The 21,020-nt window shown below is 44.2% G+C and overlaps 3 protein-coding genes across 3 annotated transcripts; 2 read left to right on the forward strand and 1 right to left on the reverse strand.

Moving 5' to 3' along the window:
• Positions 1-403: 403 nt before the first annotated feature.
• On the forward strand, positions 404-3,629 carry LOC134018663 (tubulin alpha chain). Its single transcript, XM_062458786.1, has 4 exons — positions 404-549; positions 1,813-2,035; positions 2,244-2,392; positions 2,482-3,629. The coding sequence occupies exons 1-4, from the start codon at positions 547-549 to the stop codon at positions 3,460-3,462; spliced, it is 1,356 nt and encodes a 451-aa protein (XP_062314770.1). The 5' UTR covers positions 404-546; the 3' UTR covers positions 3,463-3,629.
• A 202-nt stretch (positions 3,630-3,831) lies between these two features.
• On the forward strand, positions 3,832-6,772 carry LOC134018665 (tubulin alpha-1C chain-like). The gene is made up of 4 exons (XM_062458787.1): positions 3,832-4,009; positions 5,084-5,306; positions 5,417-5,565; positions 5,661-6,772. The coding sequence occupies exons 1-4, from the start codon at positions 4,007-4,009 to the stop codon at positions 6,633-6,635; spliced, it is 1,350 nt and encodes a 449-aa protein (XP_062314771.1). The 5' UTR covers positions 3,832-4,006; the 3' UTR covers positions 6,636-6,772.
• An 830-nt stretch (positions 6,773-7,602) lies between these two features.
• Positions 7,603-20,810, reverse strand: jph2 (junctophilin 2). The gene is made up of 6 exons (XM_062458785.1): positions 19,950-20,810; positions 17,493-18,309; positions 12,085-12,203; positions 10,131-11,032; positions 9,883-9,979; positions 7,603-9,678 (listed from the first exon to the last, which is right to left on the reverse strand). The coding sequence occupies exons 1-5, from the start codon at positions 20,326-20,328 to the stop codon at positions 9,899-9,901; spliced, it is 2,298 nt and encodes a 765-aa protein (XP_062314769.1). The 5' UTR covers positions 20,329-20,810; the 3' UTR covers positions 7,603-9,678; positions 9,883-9,898.
• Positions 20,811-21,020: the final 210 nt, after the last annotated feature.

Raw genomic sequence — 21,020 nt, forward strand, 5'->3', positions numbered from 1 at the left:
TAAACCCAGACATAATACACCATGGATGTTTAAACATAAAAAAGAATGCTGCACGTGAACCATGGAGAAAGAACAATAGCTTCCCCTCAATAAATCGTTGTAAATACAGGTCTAAATGCCGACAGGGCAGTATGGTCACATCAATAGTAGTTTCTGGATCCCAGATTTAATTTCGTACCCCCAATAAAGCCATGGTTGCAATTTTCACGGATTTTGGCACGCGATAGGCTATCAATAGATTAGTCTACACTGACAGTGTGTAACATAATTTTTAAGGAATCTTTATCAAAGTGGTCCATTTTCTGGAAAATTAATAACAGTAGCCTAATGGTGGATGTTGTGTTAAACCCAAACACACATATTTATATACTTATAAAAAGATTAACATTTGTTTGGTTTTCTGCGCAGCTCGTTGCAGGCAACCCCCTGTAAAAGGTGGTGTATTCCGACGGCGTCACTGGATTATCTTCAGACTACGCACACCTCAACAGCAGACACTTCGTTGAATTCTCCCGATTTGTATCATAATCTCAATAAGGAGCCACCATGGTAAGAGTTATTAGATTTTAAATGAATATTCTCATACTATTTTCTGCACTTGTTGTCTTTAAATTATGTTGTGTTTTTTAAGGCTTAATCTGATTTCGTATTAGGCTTATTTTACTTGACAAAGAGATGTGATTTAATAGCTTTTTTTTCTTCAATTGGGTCGTAGAATTACCCGACAGTTTCAAGAAGGCACAGACAACTGATGTTCCTTCCATTTGCATTATTACAAATATTTATTTCACAATAAAATGAATGCCAGACAAAACCCTACCACTGTTCGAAAATTCTATGCATTCCGTTTAACTCAGATTATCCCATCACAGTAGGCTAAACACACCGGGCCACCATTTCTCTGATAAATATGCGAAGGCTACGCAGTGTTTTTTAACACGCAATTTCACTGCTTTAACGTGGGTAAAGCCACCTAACTCATTGACACCTAATTAAAAAAGAGGTAGCCTGGCCTCCAGTTCCTGAAGATAGATCCTCATAATTGTTCACATTTTTGTCTGATGAAAAATGACGAAAATGTACAAGGCAAAATAGTATATTTTAATAAACAGTGACTTTATGAAGATTTCCATGCACTGTAAAACAAATTCAGGATAAATCTGGTTGCTGTGGTCTCATTACAGTTTAAAGAGACAGAAGCATGAAGTGTCCTGACCTAGATAATCCTTTAACTGATGCGCAGGCACAGAGCAGCCCACAATACATCTAAAGCAAAAAGGGCGGCACTCCTTAAAAATGAATGAATTTCAGCCAACATTAAACATTTTTGAATATATGAAAAAAGGAACATCTGTAATATAAAATCATAGTGGCGACTCGAGAGACTAGATCTGCTGTCACTCATTCCCTCATTATTGTCCCTTTAAGTCCTTTACTTAAAGCCATTTTCCTCAGTATTGAACTCTCTTTTCAAACAGTCTATATCAATCAATCAATATTTGTTTATAGTGCACATTTAAATACAACCATGGCTGACCAAAGTGCTGTACAGGAGGCAAAACAATTATTGCAGAAAAACGATGCATGCAACAATGTAGGTAAAGTACGGTAATCAAAAGATAAAACAGTTCACAATGCTTAAGGAATATTAATAGCCAAAGAGAATAACTCAGTCTAGAGAGCAGACTTGAAAGTTGAAATAGAGTGTGTTAATCTGAAGTGCATAACCCTAAGTAATGTCTTAAACACATTGTGAAATATTAAATTATGTGACTGTTCTAAATAAATAAATATGTATTCTTTGTCCTTCAGCGTGAGTGTATCTCCATCCACGTGGGCCAGGCTGGAGTCCAGATTGGCAATGCCTGCTGGGAGCTCTACTGTCTGGAGCATGGGATTCAGCCGGATGGACAGATGCCCAGTGACAAAGCCATTGGAGGAGGAGATGATTCCTTCAACACCTTCTTCAGTGAGACTGGAGCTGGGAAGCATGTCCCCAGAGCTGTGTTTGTGGACCTAGAGCCCACAGTCATTGGTGAGTTGCATATTTATTTTCTTAGTATTATATATTGTTTTTGGAGTCTAAACTCAAGATGAAGATGAAGACCACACCCGAGTCACATCTAAATCTCCATTACAAATCCATGTACACATAATGTAACAGTACTGCATGCTTAATAAACACCACCACATTACTCAATTAAAGTCTAAACTAAACATCTCAAGTGATTCTCTCTCCTCAGATGAGGTGCGCACTGGAACCTACCGCCAGCTGTTCCACCCTGAGCAGCTCATCACTGGCAAGGAGGATGCGGCCAACAACTATGCCCGTGGACACTACACCATTGGCAAGGAGATTATTGACCTGGTGCTGGACAGGATCCGCAAACTGGTGTGTGATTTTTTTAAAATCAATAGTAATCTATAACTATCATCATCTGAATAAACTGTGTCTTGATTTCTGTTGTTCCCACTCCTCAGGCTGACCAGTGCACAGGCCTTCAGGGCTTCCTGGTCTTCCACAGCTTTGGAGGTGGAACTGGCTCTGGTTTCACCTCCCTGCTGATGGAGCGCCTGTCTGTTGACTACGGCAAGAAGTCAAAGCTGGAGTTCTCCATCTACCCAGCTCCCCAGGTGTCCACAGCTGTGGTGGAGCCCTACAACTCCATCCTGACCACCCACACCACCCTGGAGCACTCTGACTGTGCCTTCATGGTGGACAATGAGGCCATCTATGATATCTGCCGTAGGAACCTCGACATTGAGCGTCCTACCTACACCAACCTCAACAGGCTCATTAGTCAAATAGTTTCCTCCATCACCGCTTCCCTTCGTTTTGATGGTGCCCTCAATGTTGATCTGACAGAGTTCCAGACCAACTTGGTGCCCTATCCCCGTATCCATTTCCCTCTGGCCACCTATGCTCCTGTTATCTCAGCAGAGAAGGCTTACCATGAGCAGCTCTCTGTATCTGAAATCACCAACGCCTGCTTTGAGCCTGCCAATCAGATGGTTAAATGTGACCCTCGCCATGGAAAGTACATGGCCTGCTGCCTTCTGTACCGTGGTGATGTGGTGCCCAAAGATGTCAATGCTGCCATTGCCACCATCAAGACCAAAAGGTCTATCCAGTTTGTTGACTGGTGCCCAACTGGTTTCAAGGTCGGCATCAACTACCAGCCCCCCACTGTGGTCCCTGGTGGAGACCTGGCCAAGGTCCAGAGGGCTGTGTGCATGCTGAGCAACACCACAGCTATTGCTGAGGCCTGGGCTCGGCTTGACCACAAGTTTGACCTGATGTATGCTAAACGTGCCTTTGTGCACTGGTATGTGGGTGAGGGCATGGAGGAGGGAGAGTTCTCTGAGGCCAGAGAGGACATGGCAGCTCTGGAGAAGGATTATGAGGAGGTGGGGGTCGACTCCATTGAGGGTGAGGGAGAGGAGGAGGGAGAGGAGTACTAAGTGTTTCTGCTAGGATGCCCCTGGCTCTTATCTTAGGTCTACCTAAGGTATCTTACAAGCACAAAATCCTAAAAGTATAAGTACCTCTTTACACAACCTCATTTTTGTTTGCTTAAATTTTGTTTCAGGCACTATCTGTCTTTTTCATTAATTGTGAAGAAAAGTTTGTATTATTTGAGGTGTATTAATAAAAAACTCGATTCCTTAAATATATTGTTTGGAATCAGTTATTCAAAAGGATTTTAAAGAGATGTACAGCCACCTGGCATGAGGCATGAGGTTTTTGTTCAACAAATCATATAGAAGGAATAGTCACACTGACTGCTGTGTTAGCCAATAGGATGTGGGACATACCATTTCATAGCCTATCAGATTTTCCAGCTCCACATCCCCACCGAATCCCAGAGATATAAATTGACCCACCCAACAACAGTTGGTGCTGTAAGTTCTTGCAAAGTGACACATAAACGTCTGTCTGTGAGAGTCGGCGTGGTCATACCCTTCATGTTTTTCTTCTTCACATCTCAAAGACTTTCAACTTACAATGGTGAGTATAAAACATAGAGGATTGACCACTACTTTTAAAGCAGGAGAAGTTTGGGTTTGGTGGACAGAACATGGTGGCATCCTTGGGCACCAGCCGGTTCTGGTTACTGGTACTGCATTATTTTAACATAAACCTATGAAATGAAAACATTTACATCTCAGTAATTTTTTTTGTGGTAACTACATTGGTTGGATAATGTTTAAGATTAATACAAATTGTAAACTTACTTGAAAAATGTGTTCATTTTAGGCCTACTCAAAACTGGGTGAGAATGGTTAATTATGCCAAATGTGTCTGTGCCACCCACTTCCCATTTGGCTTGATCCAGGAATTTATTCAGGAATTCACTATGTGGGAGATAATTTCACTCATAACTCACTGTGCTCTTGTGGGCCTGTACTTTAAATTAAGTAAGATAAAAATTAAAATCCACAAACCTGGAGGTTTTTGTTTTTGAATTAAAAACACAATTTCGTCTCAAAATAGCTTGAAATAAAGTTATAGATACTTGTTTGCAAATATGTAAGTATGCAATTATTAATCAGACAATGACTTTTGATTCACAAGGTGTAAATGCCTTCTGAAGAACAGTTTGTACTTTTATTATTTTCACAGTAGTCATGTGATCGATTGAAAACAAAGATGACATACAGTACAGTATGTAAAATATTCCTGAGCTTAAAACACTGTCCATTTGTATTCAGATAGTGTGACTTGAGGCTGAAGTCAGGTGACATGGTCAGGATGTTCTGGTTTAGGCTGATGTCTGCTTCAATGAAAGCCCTTTTCTCATTCCTCCTCCCCTCTCTCCATTCTCAAAATATGTAGAAACTGGAACAGTCTATAGGCACTTTGAACAGTCGAATCACTGTGCTAGTATGCTGGTCAATCAGAGATGTACTGTAAACACTATCATGAGTTCACAAAATGATGCAAGAAAGATAATACAATAATAATAACAACATAATACTGTGTGTTTTGTTAAAATGATTGCACTCTAGTGACAGTTCAACATATTAATGCATAACAGGTTTGTCATAATACGTAAAAAGTATTTACACTTTCCTCCTTCAGCGTGAGTGTATCTCAGTCCACGTGGGCCAGGCTGGAGTCCAGATTGGCAATGCCTGCTGGGAGCTCTACTGTTTGGAGCATGGGATTCAGCCAGACGGTCAGATGCCCAGTGATAAGACCATTGGAGGAGGAGATGATTCCTTCAACACCTTCTTCAGTGAGACTGGAGCTGGGAAGCATGTCCCCAGAGCTGTGTTTGTGGACCTAGAGCCCACAGTCATTGGTAGGTTTTGTCCCTGCTTCAAAATACATAGAGTAGAAGTGTACTGAAATAACAACTACTTTTGGTTTGTGTTAACTGCCCTACATGAACTTGCCATTCTCTCTCCTCAGATGAGGTGCGCTCTGGAACCTACCGCCAGCTGTTCCACCCTGAGCAGCTCATCACTGGCAAGGAGGATGCGGCCAACAACTATGCCCGTGGACACTACACCATTGGCAAGGAGATTATTGACCTGGTGCTGGACAGGATCCGCAAACTGGTGGGTTATTTTGAATGATTAAAATCAATAGTAATCTATAACTTATTATCATCTGAATAAACTGTGTCTTGATTTCAGTTGTTCCCACTCCTCAGGCTGACCAGTGCACAGGCCTTCAGGGCTTCCTGGTCTTCCACAGCTTTGGAGGTGGAACTGGCTCTGGTTTCACCTCCCTGCTGATGGAGCGCCTGTCTGTTGACTACGGCAAGAAGTCAAAGCTGGAGTTCTCCATCTACCCAGCTCCCCAGGTGTCCACAGCTGTGGTGGAGCCCTACAACTCCATCCTGACCACCCACACCACCCTGGAGCACTCTGACTGTGCCTTCATGGTGGACAATGAGGCCATCTTTGATATCTGCCGTAGGAACCTTGACATTGAGCGTCCTTCCTACACCAACCTCAACAGGCTCATTAGTCAAATAGTTTCCTCCATCACCGCTTCCCTTCGTTTTGATGGTGCCCTCAATGTTGATCTGACAGAGTTCCAGACCAACTTGGTGCCCTATCCCCGTATTCATTTCCCTCTGGCCACCTATGCTCCTGTTATCTCAGCAGAGAAGGCTTACCACGAGCAATTAACTGTTTCTGAAATCACCAACGCCTGCTTTGAGCCTGCCAATCAGATGGTTAAATGTGACCCTCGCCATGGAAAGTACATGGCCTGCTGCCTTCTGTACCGTGGTGATGTGGTGCCCAAAGATGTCAATGCTGCCATTGCCACCATCAAGACCAAAAGGTCTATCCAGTTTGTTGACTGGTGCCCAACTGGTTTCAAGGTCGGCATCAACTACCAGCCCCCCACAGTGGTCCCTGGTGGAGACCTGGCCAAGGTCCAGAGGGCTGTGTGCATGCTGAGCAACACCACAGCTATTGCTGAGGCCTGGGCTCGGCTTGACCACAAGTTTGACCTGATGTATGCTAAACGTGCCTTTGTGCACTGGTATGTGGGTGAGGGCATGGAGGAGGGAGAGTTCTCTGAGGCCAGAGAGGACATGGCAGCTCTGGAGAAGGATTATGAGGAGGTGGGGGCTGATAGCGTGGAAGGAGAGGAGGAAGGAGAAGAATACTAGTAATACATTGGGTGTTCATCTCCATAACAGTCCAAAGCATTTACTCTTTCCATCTATTTTTGCTCTAATATTTAAATGACAAAAAGAATAATCAGCAATAAATAATCAAATCAAATAAAGTTGAATGAACTAAGTCTGCATTTTTCTGTACTTTGTGACACTATACTTAATCTAACTGAAGTTTGTTTGCAGTTTGTTATCTTGTGTAGTAGGAGGCCCTCTAATGTTTGCACTAGCACATTGGCTCATGGCCCTTCTGGGTGTTGTGCTTTTTGTCCTGAAGGAGGTTCCGTACTGGTGGAGACATGTTTTGTGGCTAGAGGGCAGTATTCTGTAACACATGAAGATCTTTTATCCTGGATTCAGAGGTTAACACAGTCCATGTAATGAGTAGTAGCTTGTCAAGATCACAACCTGCAGGCTACTGATTGATGAATACCTACCCGCAGTAGTTTCAATAAAGCACAAACTGACCACACAGAGGGCATCTGGACCACACCAGAGACTTCTGCATGTTCCTGAGTTTCAGACTAGAGACATTCTTTCCACACAATCTGATTGAGTGGTTTGGCATTCCAGGTGAGGTGGTATTAATGATGACAAAACACATTTTTTCACGGTGTATTTGCCTTTTGTGCTTTTGTTTCACTCTGAATCTATGAGCTTTGCATGAAGTGCTGTAATGTGGACGGCTTGAGAGTTGCCCGTCTAACAGCCCAAGTCTAAAATAGGGCCTGGTATTCATAGCCTGTCATGGGGGAGATCTGTCAAGCTGGCAGACAGGTGGGATTTAAAAATACTGTTATTGTTCATTTGCTACTGGTCTAGACCAAAAGAGATGGCAGATTAAAATACATCTAGAATACATCATAATTAACCTAATTAAATGGAATAGTTAAAGTAAAAATACTTCCAGTAATAACACTACAAAATGGTTTTGTATATTTAAAAATGCCAAATCACATACCAGAGTTGTAAAATAAATTTATTGTTTTACATTTAGTCATTTAAACCTACACATGAAATGACATCCAAAATTCATGGGCTCCAGTGACAAAACAAAATGGCCTCTAACTGGGAATGAAACTGACATGTTATGACTACTTTATAGTACATAACAACCCGGAACTATGTTGAATATTTTATTATTTGTTTGTACAAGCCATGGTTTACAAAAATGATTAACTTTACATTTTCGGGATAACACGTTGTTATTGTGTGGGAAAGCTTCTTTGACGTGAGGGTGTGTCTGCATTAAAATCGAATACATCACCAGTGGGGTGAGCAGGGCATTCATTCTGTCTATAATATCACATCAACAGAGATTGAGTTCATGAATTCTTCATTAGCCTATTATGCAGAACGGAAGACAATCATTTGGATGTAGGAACAATAAACATACTAATCATGTTTTAGAAAAGCACATTCTGAGTGCTGTCGATATGTGTGTAAGACCTGGAGTTCCACTATATCAAACTACATTTTCCCCCATCACCCAAACTTGAGGTAATTGACTTTATAGGATAATAAATAAAGTATGTGTAGTTGGATATTGTTTTTCACAAATAATGTTATAACAGAGTATTTTGATTGATTTGAAAAGCTGTGTACTTCAAAAAGGTACAAAAAACACACACACAAAGTGATCACATGCATACAAAAGTTGAGAAAAAAACTGATTATTTGGTTTATTGAAGCATAACCTGTTGTTATCCAATAGTATCCATGCTATTGAGAATCTCACAGACCATAAAGCCTAACAGCAAAAATACTCTCAAACTAATCCATTATCCTAACAACCTTTGCATAGTCATATATACTGTCTATAATCCCATATATTCAGCACCATCTCTGAAATCATCAATGTACATCCACTCCCAACCCATGTCCTTGAACTGAAGTATTGAAGTTCTCATTTCAATCATCTGCTTCCAAGGCAAAACATACAGATCTCTTTGTCAATCTGATTCACTCAATCAAGTGTTTTCATTATGTGCTCACAAACAGACAGCAGTAGATGCCAATTGTGTTCATACACAACAGAGACACTACAAAGACTGACTGAAGACACTCAGATGGGCCCTTCAAGTCTCTACATAATGGAGTTAACAAATCAAAATATGATGGTTTCGAAAAGATCCCACCGACTTGCACTTATGTTTCTTTTAAACATCCTGCTCAAAACATTTGCTATAAACATGAACACAAACATCCTCCAGTGTGACACCTATGTCTTGTGAAGAAGAGTGAATGAGGAGATCCTTAAGATGGACAGTACCAGTGCATTCCACTGTTGTGACGGTTAGTGTGACACATCATCACCAATGCCGACGCACATTCCTATCTTACTAAAAGCCCAAGGAAATGAAAATAAATCTACTTCATACAAGAAAATTGACATTATTGCAAAAAGAAAACAGGCTAGCTTTGTACCATGATCTCCGGCAATAGAAATGTCTGTTACTCCCAAACCATTCTCATTATCGTCATCATCACCACCATCTTCATCTATACTACCTAATTTCAAGGCAAAAAGGAGAAGTCTAGGTTGAGATATCCCAAGCATGTACTCTCCTACTGACAAGCTATCAGTCAAATGTCTACTACAGTATTAACAGTCCATCTGCTAACTAGTTGTGAGGCCACATCAAGTTTGGCCAGTAAGAGTTTCCAGCCCTTTACAAAACAATGACCCAGACTGTGACTCATCCTTCAGAGGCCCTAGGTGCATAGCGAGCTACACTGTCTCCAGTATAGGGTCCTTACTGATGAAGAACAATATGGCTCCCCCAATGTCCACAGACATCAGTTGTGAAATTCAGATGATCAGAATGACTGCAGATGGGTTGTCCTTCAATCCGGCGTACAGATCTGCCCACCCTGTGTAAAAGCATTTGCTTCAAAAAATCTCACACGGTTACATCAACAGAACCTGCAGAAGAGCTGGAAGCGGCCATATAAGGCTTGGGTGTCTTGGTAGTCTCTGATCTCTCTGGTCCTGGCTGAAAATATGGGACACCCCTCTCAAATGCAGGACGGTAACCTGAGGACCCACCCAGGAGACAAAACAAGTATGAATACAAATGATTCAAATTGATGGACACATATAGAGATAAGGACATTAAGGATATATTGCCATACATTAACGCATTGTGATACTAGATTGCAAATGAACACTAAGACTGTTGGCAACATGTATCTTATGGTTTGATACCCTATGTAGATTAAGTGAAATAACAACCATTACCTGGGTCGCCAATGTCTCATGACAAGATGTGAACGAAGAGAATAGCCAGGCCGATGTTCAGTAGTATAACCATGCAGATCATAACAGTGTTTGGCCCCTTGAGAAAAAACATACACGCATTAGCACTGGGTAACAGAGAAAACGTAGTGATGTTTATATAGTTGAATGTGTTTCTTCTTGGCACCTGTAGAGACATTTTACATATATTATCTACATATTATCTATTTTGGGAGCTCATGCAACCCTACCTGGTCATCTTCTAAAGAGTCTATGATTTCACTTGGGGTCTTCATTACAGTTTTGAGTCTTGCCTCGGCTTTAGGCTCCACCTTTGGTGCTGGTTTGGCAGCTGGCTTGGTGGGAGCGGACACTGCTTTGGGTTCAAGTGTGGGTTTTGGAGCCGGGCTGGGCTCTCGTTTTGGCGAAGGCTTGGGTTCAGCTTTGCTGACAGGCTTTCGCTCCTCAACCTTGTTCTCGACAGCAGAGGGCGGGCGTTCGTGGAGAGACTCGCGCGTGCCTGCTCTCTGCTTGAGCTCGCCTGCATTGGGCTCTGGGGTAACAGCTTTGGAGGACGGTTTGGAGGGGGGTAGCGGTTCTTCTTCATCTGAGCAGATGAGGCTGGTCCTTACAGAGGCTGGGGCAGATGCTGGGGCAGCTTCTGGAACCTTCACCTCGGTGTCCATTTTCTGCAGCGGCTTAATCTCTAAGTCGGAGCCCTGTTCAGCCACGTTACTTTGGCGGCTCGGGGTGCGAGAGGGACCGCGGCTGCCGCTGGCGCGCTCCTCAGGGTGGGCGGGGGCGGGGGCAGGGGCAGGGACGGGGATGGATGCGGGGGTGGTGGGTCGGCTGCTGGGCCTGCTGTTGGCCAGGCTACTTCCTCGGCTACCACTACCTTTGCTGCTGGCCTTGTCTCCATTCCAGCTCCCGGGGCTGAGAAGGTGGGGCTCCTCCTTGCTGATGCCCAGGCTGGGAGAGGGGGTGCGGGCAGGCGTGGACACAGGCATCAGGCTGTCTAGCTCGTGCATCACAGGGCTCTCCGGGGGGGTGGGCGGGGGCTCCTCTGCTAAGAGGGGCTCGTGCATGATAGTCTCTGCATTCTCATTGCCCTCCACAATCTCCTGAAGTGCTCTCTTCTTCATGTACTCTGGCCCTGCAGGTGGTACACACGGATTGGAAAATCTCAATCTACAAGCTGTTCATCAGACATGACATTTCTAATGTATTGCTGTCATCATAAATGACATTTGATAAACACATGAATGAAAGCCATCCTGAAAATGCAGGCTCTCCATTAAACTGATTACTTTGATAAACAAAGAGATTGGTTTGGTTCATTTTTGTCTCTAGCAGTCCCCTCATTACAAAAAATGGGCCACTCTGCTGCTCTGCATCAAACCAATTGCTCTGACCAAGTAGAAATGGTTACCCTCTGATTTCTACAGGACGTTGTTGAGAAGTGCAGTCTAGCTTGGATGTAAGGTCTAATTCATGGGGCCGAATTCACAAAACATTATTTTAACTGTTATTTTATTATTATCTACTTACTTGATAAAAAAGAAACTGTTGCATTCCCTCTAAAAAGTTAGTAAGAATCTAATTTAATGCCACTTACGAAAACTAAAAATCCCCACTTCATTTACAACATGCCTCTGGTTTCATAGTTGACTAATTGGTTGTAATGAGGTTAGAACCGATGAGGTTGTTCTAACAGGGTATTAATGGATGAGATAATCAACCAATTAAAACTCTCTGCATCAACCCTTTTCTCCCTTTCAGAGTGAAATCCTAGAAGACTGTTTATCACTCTGCCATCTTTGCATGAGTGATCTTTCCCAGAGGAATGTGCTGTGACTGAAGACCTTGTCCATTTGGAGCATTAGCCACACACATCTCAGCCAGCCACTCAGCGGTGACAACCTTTTATCAGCGAGTGTCTATTTGAATCTTCGAGGAGCTCAGCTCGGAAAAGAGAAGACAAAAATGCGGAGGCACACTGGAGGCTGAGAGGCCAGTGTGTGCAGGACGGATGTGTAAGGAAACTGATATGCTCCAGCAGCCCCAGTGAGAAGGTCCTTTTTTTAGATCCTCATAAAGGACACTATCCTTGTGGTGCACCTCTCTCAACCCAGGGTCAGCAACACAGCACGGACGACAGCCACGCTCGCTATGACTCCAGTTCAAGTTCAAGATTCAGACGAGTACCTGGCTGGATGAAGGAGGGGGAGAGCTCTCGGGCCACCACCCTGGCGATGCTGGACTCGTTGTTGGAGGCCTGGGAGGCCAGGTCTGCTGCGTCTGCCTTGGCCTTGGCATGGGAGGTCCTGGAGAGACACAAAACCAGGGTTCACTCAGCAGTCATGAGACGTTTGATCCTGCACTGTGTCTGTGGTTACAACGTCATATTGGAAAGAACAGGGGATCTCATATTGAAGGGAACATTCTGCTCCACATAAATGAATGAGTGTGTGACAAGGAGTCTTCACACCTCACTTTCACAGATGGTGACAGTTCATGCAGTACAAATGAATGACAATGAATGAATGAATGAATGGAAAATGGCTGTTCCTCACCCTGCGACTCACATTCTACCCTCTTTATTTGGAAATATACTTTGTCATATTAGCAATGGTAAAAGAAATGAGAGCATTCACAACACTTAAACCCCCTCGTACCAAACCTAACCCGAAGGAAAACACTGGACTCTGTATGAAGCCACATAATAAAGCCTTAACCAGAGAGACTTACTAAAATATCACCAAAGGCTTGTTTACAAAATCCAGCCATGTGAGGGGCATGTGTGTGTGGTCGGTCACATGGGTTCTAATTATTAACAGAAATAGAGAAGGGACATTTGGTTTTATGCTGCTGAGTTGGAACTGAAATATATGACTTGATGAGGATTTTAACACCTTGGCTCAGACAATGTTAATACATGGGGTCTGCTTTGAAGGGGGCAATAAATACGTGATTGTACAAAATGTGTTACTCTTAACTATCTAAACATGTATGACAAATGGCAACAGCCCTTAACATTATTGTCATCTCTCCGGAGTGGGGCATCTTTTGCGTGATTTAAATACAGTCAGTGTGGAGTAGTCAATGCTGTTGATATCTCTGGAGGGCTGGGAGTATTACTGATTGTGATTACTCTGTGAATACTTGACATACTGTAACGTTACACTGGGCTCAAAATAGCTCTGGCCCACTTGAAGACTCTGAGGGGTAGGCTCTTCCCCCTGGAACAATTAGGGGCACTTGAAGCTCCCTGCTAGATTTAGTAGACCTACACCTGTCCCCACCGAGTCAACAACACCCCCTCTTTCAGGGGCTTGTGCCTTCCTTCACATTGTCTCTGAGCTCATATCTAGACTGGCTGACACATGGTTAAAAGGCCAATTCCGTCCACATCAAAGGTGGATTCAATAAATCTCATTGCCTGAAGCTTGAAATCTACAAAAGCAGCTGATTTGTGAAACGTCAATGGGAAAACCCATTGCATTCACTCCATATTGTATCAACAGAATGTTTCAATTCTTGATATTACAACGGCACTGGAGGCTTGATGGGTTGCAGGTTAGCTTGTTTTAACAATGTGATTTACTTAAGAATATCAGATGAGACTTGCATAATGCATTAACAAGTGTGTGGTGAATATCTCCCCATCCGTTTAGCACACTAACAGATTATGCTTTCGAGCGGGAATGTGGTCTTGGCTGCGACACTAACTTGCACACACAACACACAGAAGTGCCATTCTATGGTGTCAGAACTGTAATTCCTATAAGCCTCGTTCCCACAAACACATGGAGCGTAAACACAGTATCTTTGGAACTAATGGAAAAAGGCTGCTGCTGGACCCACAATATGATCTGTTGTGTTGTGTGGTGTGTAGACGTTCCATAAACGGTTGCCAGCGTGTGGGTGGAGAGAGGCGTAGGGCAGATGGTATCTCTTGCAGACTAACTACCTCCACCATCGCAGCTCTCAGAGAACATACCCCAGAGCCAACATACACTACAATCACTGTGATTGTTTTGATGTGGTGCTCTAGCTAGTTTGCGTGAACTCATATATTGTTTTTCTCACAATCAAATGGACACTTATGACATGTAAGTGGGATGAGTAATACATGAGATGTCCTGTTGTGAACAGATAATACATTTGAAGTGGTATTAGATGCTGACTTATTTTCAGTGGGTATGACGCCACTGTTGAATGCTGCACTTGTGCACCTCAGTGGCATCCTTTCATCGCCTCGCTTCAAACAGACTAGTTTAACAAAGTGTGATATCTGAAGCTGTGACCTGAATACTCTGTATGGTTTCAGGCTTCCCTAAAGGACCCCCCCCCTCTAACCTAGAGGCTGGGGCAGCTTAAACAAGAGGTGTGGTTTCCAATAAAAAAACATATTTAAGAGATGCACAAGATCAAAATGTGTACCCCTAAAAAGCTGGTTATGCTTTGAGTTTTAACTTCTGTGTGCTGCTCATGAATTGCGCATAACTCCACATTGGCTTCAAGAGAAGTGAGATCTGTCAGGATGGAATATGCCACTCCAGCTCAGGGGATCCCCCAAGCACTCTCTCTCTCTCTCTCTCTCTCTCTCTCTCTCTCTCTCTCTCTCTCTCTCTCTCTCTCTCTCTCTCTCTCTCTCTCTCTCTCTGTCTCTCTCTCTCTCTCTCTCTCTCTCTGTCTCTCTCTCTCTCTCTCTCTCTCTCTCTCTCTCTCTCTCTCTCTCTCTCTCTCTCTGTATATATATAGTATACAGACTGTATGTTTTATTTAGTATCCAAAATATGTTCTCATATTATACAAAAACATTTACTGTATCATGTGTATTTGTGTCTTTATGTGTGCAAATATTGCAGTGTTCAGTATTTTGGGCCTTTTTCGAACAAAGATAGAAAATTGACAGGAAATGTAGGGGAGAGAGAGATGAAGAGAAGCAGAAATGGCTCAAGCTGGAATCGAACCCGGGGCGCAGGGTCACCCCAACTTCCTCACGAGTATCGATAGTTTACAGTACATACAGTACACAGGCAAGAATAGACTGGCTCCTCCGTCACAAACGCCTCTCTTTGCAAACGATTAAACTAGTTGCAGCGGCACAAAATGCCTGTCTCAGCAATCATGTATGTAAGTGTAGACGCTCAACTAAGGCTAGGTGTGGTACATGTATCTGCTACTCTCTCATCCCCAGACTCTCTCTTATGAGCTCCGTCATATTTATATCCATGGAACCATTTGACACCCCTGCTGACGCAAGACTGCCCGGTGTCTCTGCGCTGCTTGTCCTTTGGCTGTGCTCAAACGTGTTGGATGTTCTCCCTGTCAGACTCCTACAAACTGTTCCCAACATGAAACGTCCCTGCTAACAGTCCGGATTCAGTGACACAAGGCTCTAAGCCTAACCCTCACCCAGAGTTGTATCTCAGCTGTGTGTGTGGCTGTTTGTCTGTGACTGGGCAGGAAAGTTGGGGGAAGAGAGGGTTCAATCAGCTGTTTTATTGGCCTGTGATTGTGCTGCAGCAACAGTGTGCCTGCCCTTATTTAGTCAGGCCTCCCTTCTGACACAGGGCCTCCGTCTGCCTGTGCGTCATTAACGCCCAGAGCAGCGTTCAGCAGTCTCTCTTCAGACCCTCTCAGAGCCTGCTCCCAGCCCCCGCCAGCCAGCCAGGCACAGCTACTGAATGTCAAAGCACAACATAGGCTAGCTGACAAGCTAACTTCAATAGGCAACTTGATATATTTATACCTCCTGACCTAATCTCTCTATGGCTATAGCTACTGGTTGGCACCATTACTGGGTGGCTGGATGGTGGTTTGTAGTGGGTCTTGGCTGGGGAAAGAGCTCCATCTTCCTGGTTCACATGGGGCTACACAGTACAATGTTGGCCAGACGTGGTGCTCTTTCTTCTATCATAAAAACATAACCACTCCTCATTGGGAAAACCTATCTGATTGTGTTGTAGGTGTAAAACCTTTGAAGGTCTGAACTTTCAATAGGAAATGAGACAGAATCATCTGTGATATTCAGCTTTTTAAAACAAATGTGTCTGTCACCCCCCCCCCCTGTATTGACTGTGTAAATTACACACTTAAAAAGGTGAGAGACAATCAAGGTGAATCTGTATGAGTTTGGGTTTACAGTTTGAGACCACCCAAGTGTGATTAGAAAGTTGTTTGTAAAGTCGATAACTGTTTATTTCCAGTCGCTATCCCGCGCAGTCCCCTGGATGTTAGTAATAATGCCTATTCATGGCCTTGTCTGGGCACCGACCGACCTGTCTGAGAAGATGATAGAGGTTAACTATTACACAAAGGAAAAAAACAGTTTGGCCCATAACTCTTATTACGCTGCATGTCGCTGAGGTAAAATATTTAGATTTCCATCTGCCTGGGACAGGATCTGCAGTCTGTCAGGGAGAGCTTGCCTGCTGTAAACACTGAGCTTATTTCAGGTGTAGAGGCTTACAGTAGATAATACAGGTCCTGCCTTGTATGGTGCGGGTGCATGGACAGCAGGAAACCTGTGTCATCGGAAAAGAGCATCGCCGTTCCCTGTTTTGTCAAGCAAGGACAAGGACAAGGACAAGGAACAAACAACACACCATCCAGCGAAGCTAGGAACAAATTTGACCATGTTCGGCCGCATGCTAGATGACATTTTAACTCCCCTTTCATGTCATACACTATATGAGTAGATCATTGACAAATTGGTCTGACAAGTGCAAAGGCAAACAAAGAACTGCTTTGGGACAACACCCTGCAGTGCTTCAACATCTCGTAAAATCCCAAAGGAAACACAAAAGTTCTACAAATGCTGTTAGGTTACTTTTCTCATGTTGTAAGTTGTAGTAAACACCAGTGGACACTTTCATAGAACAATCCTTTGATGTGTAAGAACATAAGGGAACTTTTTTTCAGAAGGACCACATCATTGGGTCAAGGGGGTGCTTGGTAAACTGATACCATGGCATTGCTTTCCTCATTGAACTTGACAGTCATGTCTGTGTGACATAGCAGGCTCTGCCCTTTATGTGCAGGTCCATGCAGGGTCAGCTCATGACGCTTATGGTCACTGTTGTGTTGTCAATGAATGGCCTTGTGTTGAACGAATTCTATTCCAAAGGGTTAGGGTGAAAAAACTTCAAGACATCAAACTATATATCCAAGGCTCCAACCCCTAAAACAGTAAACATATTCTAGACGCCACACCTCTGACTGGTCTGTGTTAGTAGGTGTGTGTGTGTGTGATGAGGTAAACTCTTCTAAAGGGTTCAACCTCCAGCTCTTGAGAATGAGTTGTGGGTACCGGTCCATCTTGACCTGCAGCTAGAACTCATGCTTCCAACTTACAATGTAGCTTGTCTTGAACATCGCCCTCCTTACAACAGCTCTGTTGTTTATGCAGTGCCCTCCAGAGGTATCCTCCCGTACACTGTGTATGCACCTCTAAGTATATAAAGAGATACTGATGCCCTTACTGGATGTATTTCTTGATCACATTCAATCTTAATGTCAAATTAATAATAAAGTAAATAGCAACAACCACAACACAGGTAACAACAACACCATGGGTAGTCACCCAGCCTGTTTTGTTTTTTTACCTGGAGGCAGCGATCTCTGCCTTCTGTTTGGCAATGGCCGCCGCCCTCTGAGCTCCCTCCACGCTGCGCTCCACCTTCTGCTTGATCTTGGTGCCCTTCAGCTGGATCACCCTCTTCTTCATGGCCTTCACCAGCATGTTGTTCATGTACTTCCCCTCCTCCTTCCCGCCCTCCGCAAAGGTCGTGCAGCCGTAGCCGTGGCGCTGGTTGTCCAGCCACTCTCCCTCGTACTTGAGGCCGCTGGACCGCTCGCTTATTCCATAGCCGGAGCGCTTGTCGTTCTTCCACTCGCCCATGTAGACCTCGGTGGTGGTGGCATCAATGTCGGCCTCCACGGGGGGGAAGTCCTCCACGCCGGCCAGGCTGTCGTCGCCCAGGCTGATGGTGGAGTTGGCATCGCTGGCCGCCGAGCTGAGGGCTGACTCGGTCCTCAGGAAGCTGATCTTGCTCTTCTGGCTGGACAGGGAGGTGCGGGAGTCGGACTTCTTCAGCTTGCCCAGCAGGGAGCCACGGCGGAACAGGCCTTTCTTCTTGGGCTTGACGGCCTCTGGGTCGATCTGGAGCGTGAGGGCGAAGCCCCCGCGGGAGGGCCCCAGCTGGGTGGGGGTGGAGACGGGGGTTTCCTGGCCGGAGGCGTTGGTGGTGGTGATGACGGGCGCGTCCTGCTGGAGCAGCGTGCCGTTGCTGTGCTCGCTGCGGAGAGAGGTCAGGGAGGTGCGGAGAGGGGAGCGCACCACCGCCGCCATGCCATAGGGCACACTTTGACGCACCCCATATCCATGTCGCATACCACCTGTAAACTGACCCTGGAAGGTGCCTGAGGAAACACAGGATGTTCACAATATCTATTAGCAGGAGCAATGGTAAACAGGGACATTTTGTCTTCGTCTGAGAAAGGCCTGATTCAAAGACTTCATGAGAAGATTCAAACTTCATGAGAAGATTCAAACTTCATGAGAAGATTCAAACTTCATGAGAAGATTCAAACTTCATGAGAAGATTCAAACTTCATGAGAAGATTCAAACTTCATGATTCAAACTTCATGATTCAAACTTCATGATTCAAACTTCATGATTCAAACTTCATGATTCAAACTTCATGAGCAGATTCAAACTTCATCTGAGCTCCTCGTGTGTTGAAGCTTGTTGACAAGCTGACAGTACCCAGGCTGTATCACCATCCTTTTCTCACTGCATGTCTGTGCATGGTGTGTTGGACCATCCTTTTCTCACTGCATGTCTGTGCATGGTGTGTTGGACCATCCTTTTCTCACTGCATGTCTGTGCATGGTGTGTTGGACCATCCTTATCTCACTGCATGTCTGTGCATGGTGTGTTGGACCATCCTTTTCTCACTGCATGTCTGTGCATGGTGTGTTGGACCATCCTTATCTCACTGCATGTCTGTGCATGGTGTGTTGGATTCATGTTATAGGCCTGTCTTTTCAAAGACACAAAGCATTGGCACTCGATATTAAGTCGAAATCTGAAATGCTGACTTCACTCGATTTATGTGAAATCAATATAAGCCAGTCTGAGTGCTCTTCAATGCTGTCTATTGTATCCACTCTGTGTTGATGCATGTGGGCGGTGTAACAGTACAGGTTGAGGTTGATGCCCTGTGTTAGTGTTACAGTAAATGTACTTAGTGTGAGAGACTAGTCTCAGTAAAGTTATTTCTGATAGCTCAAACTCATCAGGGGGTCTAGTCCTCCATACACGTGTGTGGATGCCATCGCCATTGGGGGCCGTGAGGCCAAGAGAACACAGTCGGGGCTATTCTTACATCCTGACACATGGCAGCTTCACATCACCCTGCTCCACATCACTTAGACCTAAATCTGATGAGTCAGCTAGCCAGGGCAACATTGGCACAGGCATGATCTGTTATGTTTTTTTTCTTCAACATCGCAACTTGAAGGCCACAGGAAATGCTGTGTTTGTTTAAACTTACATGGCAATACAAACAAGTTCAGATTCTGAAACTACTGTTTAGGATGCTGGTCAGTGTGTGTTAGTCATTTAAATGTTCATGAGGAAAACATGCATATATCCTTATACGATTCTGTCAATGGTAAAAATAAATAAAAAAGCCTATTCAGTTTATACATAATGAGTTTTGTAGAATAACAGGTTATTTGCTTTAGAAGAACATCATTATAGCACCTTGCAGCCTGTTAACACACTTTATTATTTACTCCCCCAAATGTGTCTTCATGTATCACTTGGATTTGGCAAGAGGTCTTGGCAATGGGCAAGGCACCAATGGGCCATCTGGCCAACAGTTGGGTTCCATGATCCATGCATGGTTGCTAGAGTCACACAATTCCGCTTAAAGAACCCGCATGTGATCAAACATGTTAAGCACGAAAAATACATTTCTAGTACTCCGCTCATGTTATTGCATTATTAGATCAAGCACACATGACACATGCTAAATAAGAAGCTATATCCCACCTCCATCAGCATACGTCTCTGTGCCGTATCCATCTTGCAATCCGTTATTCCATGTTCCTTCATACTTTGCGCCACTACCTATACTCAAACGTGTGCCATATCTCCCTTTGAAGCCGTGAGTCCATTCTCCTTTGTAAACCCAGTGTCCTTTAGTTTCAACGCCTAACCCGTGACGCTTTCCCTGCGACCAGTACCCTTCGAAGGTGTTTCCACTGGGCCAGGTGTAGACTCCAACCACTTCAAACCCATAATTCCAAGAGCCGGAGAACTCCCCCTGTCCTTTCGGTCCGGTACAGATCCCATGGCCATGTGCCTTTCCACCCTCCCAGCCACCACAGTAAGCACCTCCATCGTCAAATTCAAAGCGACCTCCACTCATACCTTCCTTAACTGCAGCCAAACATGCACTCTAGAAGTTAAGAAGTCAAATTAGGCCTACCTGTAACTTTGTCAAAATAGAATCAGACCATACACAGACAAGAACCTTCACCTGACATTAAATTTAGACTTTTAAATGTCCCCAATTCACTCTAAAATTGGTCCGATTTTCTTCTCTGTAGTTTTTTGTAATTTCGGATCATGTCCAGTACTGATCGTTTTAATCACCTACCAGAACAACTTCATATTACGCGCGCGCTTTACTTTTTTTGTAAAATTATTCCCCCTCGTGGATCCGGAGTCATGGACTTCCAGACTCCGTGCAGATCAAGTTACTTTTACAAAGATTAATATATTTTCTCATTATTTTGATAAACAATTTAGGATATCTTCTATTAAGCCCGGGCGCTTGATCATGGCTTTTAAGGTGGCCATAGAAAAGCCCCTTTCCCCTGTCCCTGCCTCCCCTTACTGTGGCGCTTTCTCCAAACTGTTGGTGCGGTTGGAAATGCTTTAACAGACCTAACAAGGCGACCAGATCTACACACACTGTTCCAAAAATACAACCCAATCCTTAGCCTACTCTGCTGCAAGGAGCTATGCCAGAACACTTGCCTCTTCGGGGTTGGGCGTGCATGCAGGCTATACGCGCACACGGTGGCCATGGCGTCCAGTATCTTCTATTTCAACACC

Source organism: Osmerus eperlanus, chromosome 4 (genome assembly GCF_963692335.1).
Source record: "Osmerus eperlanus chromosome 4, fOsmEpe2.1, whole genome shotgun sequence".
Classification (NCBI taxonomy): domain Eukaryota; kingdom Metazoa; phylum Chordata; class Actinopteri; order Osmeriformes; family Osmeridae; genus Osmerus; species Osmerus eperlanus.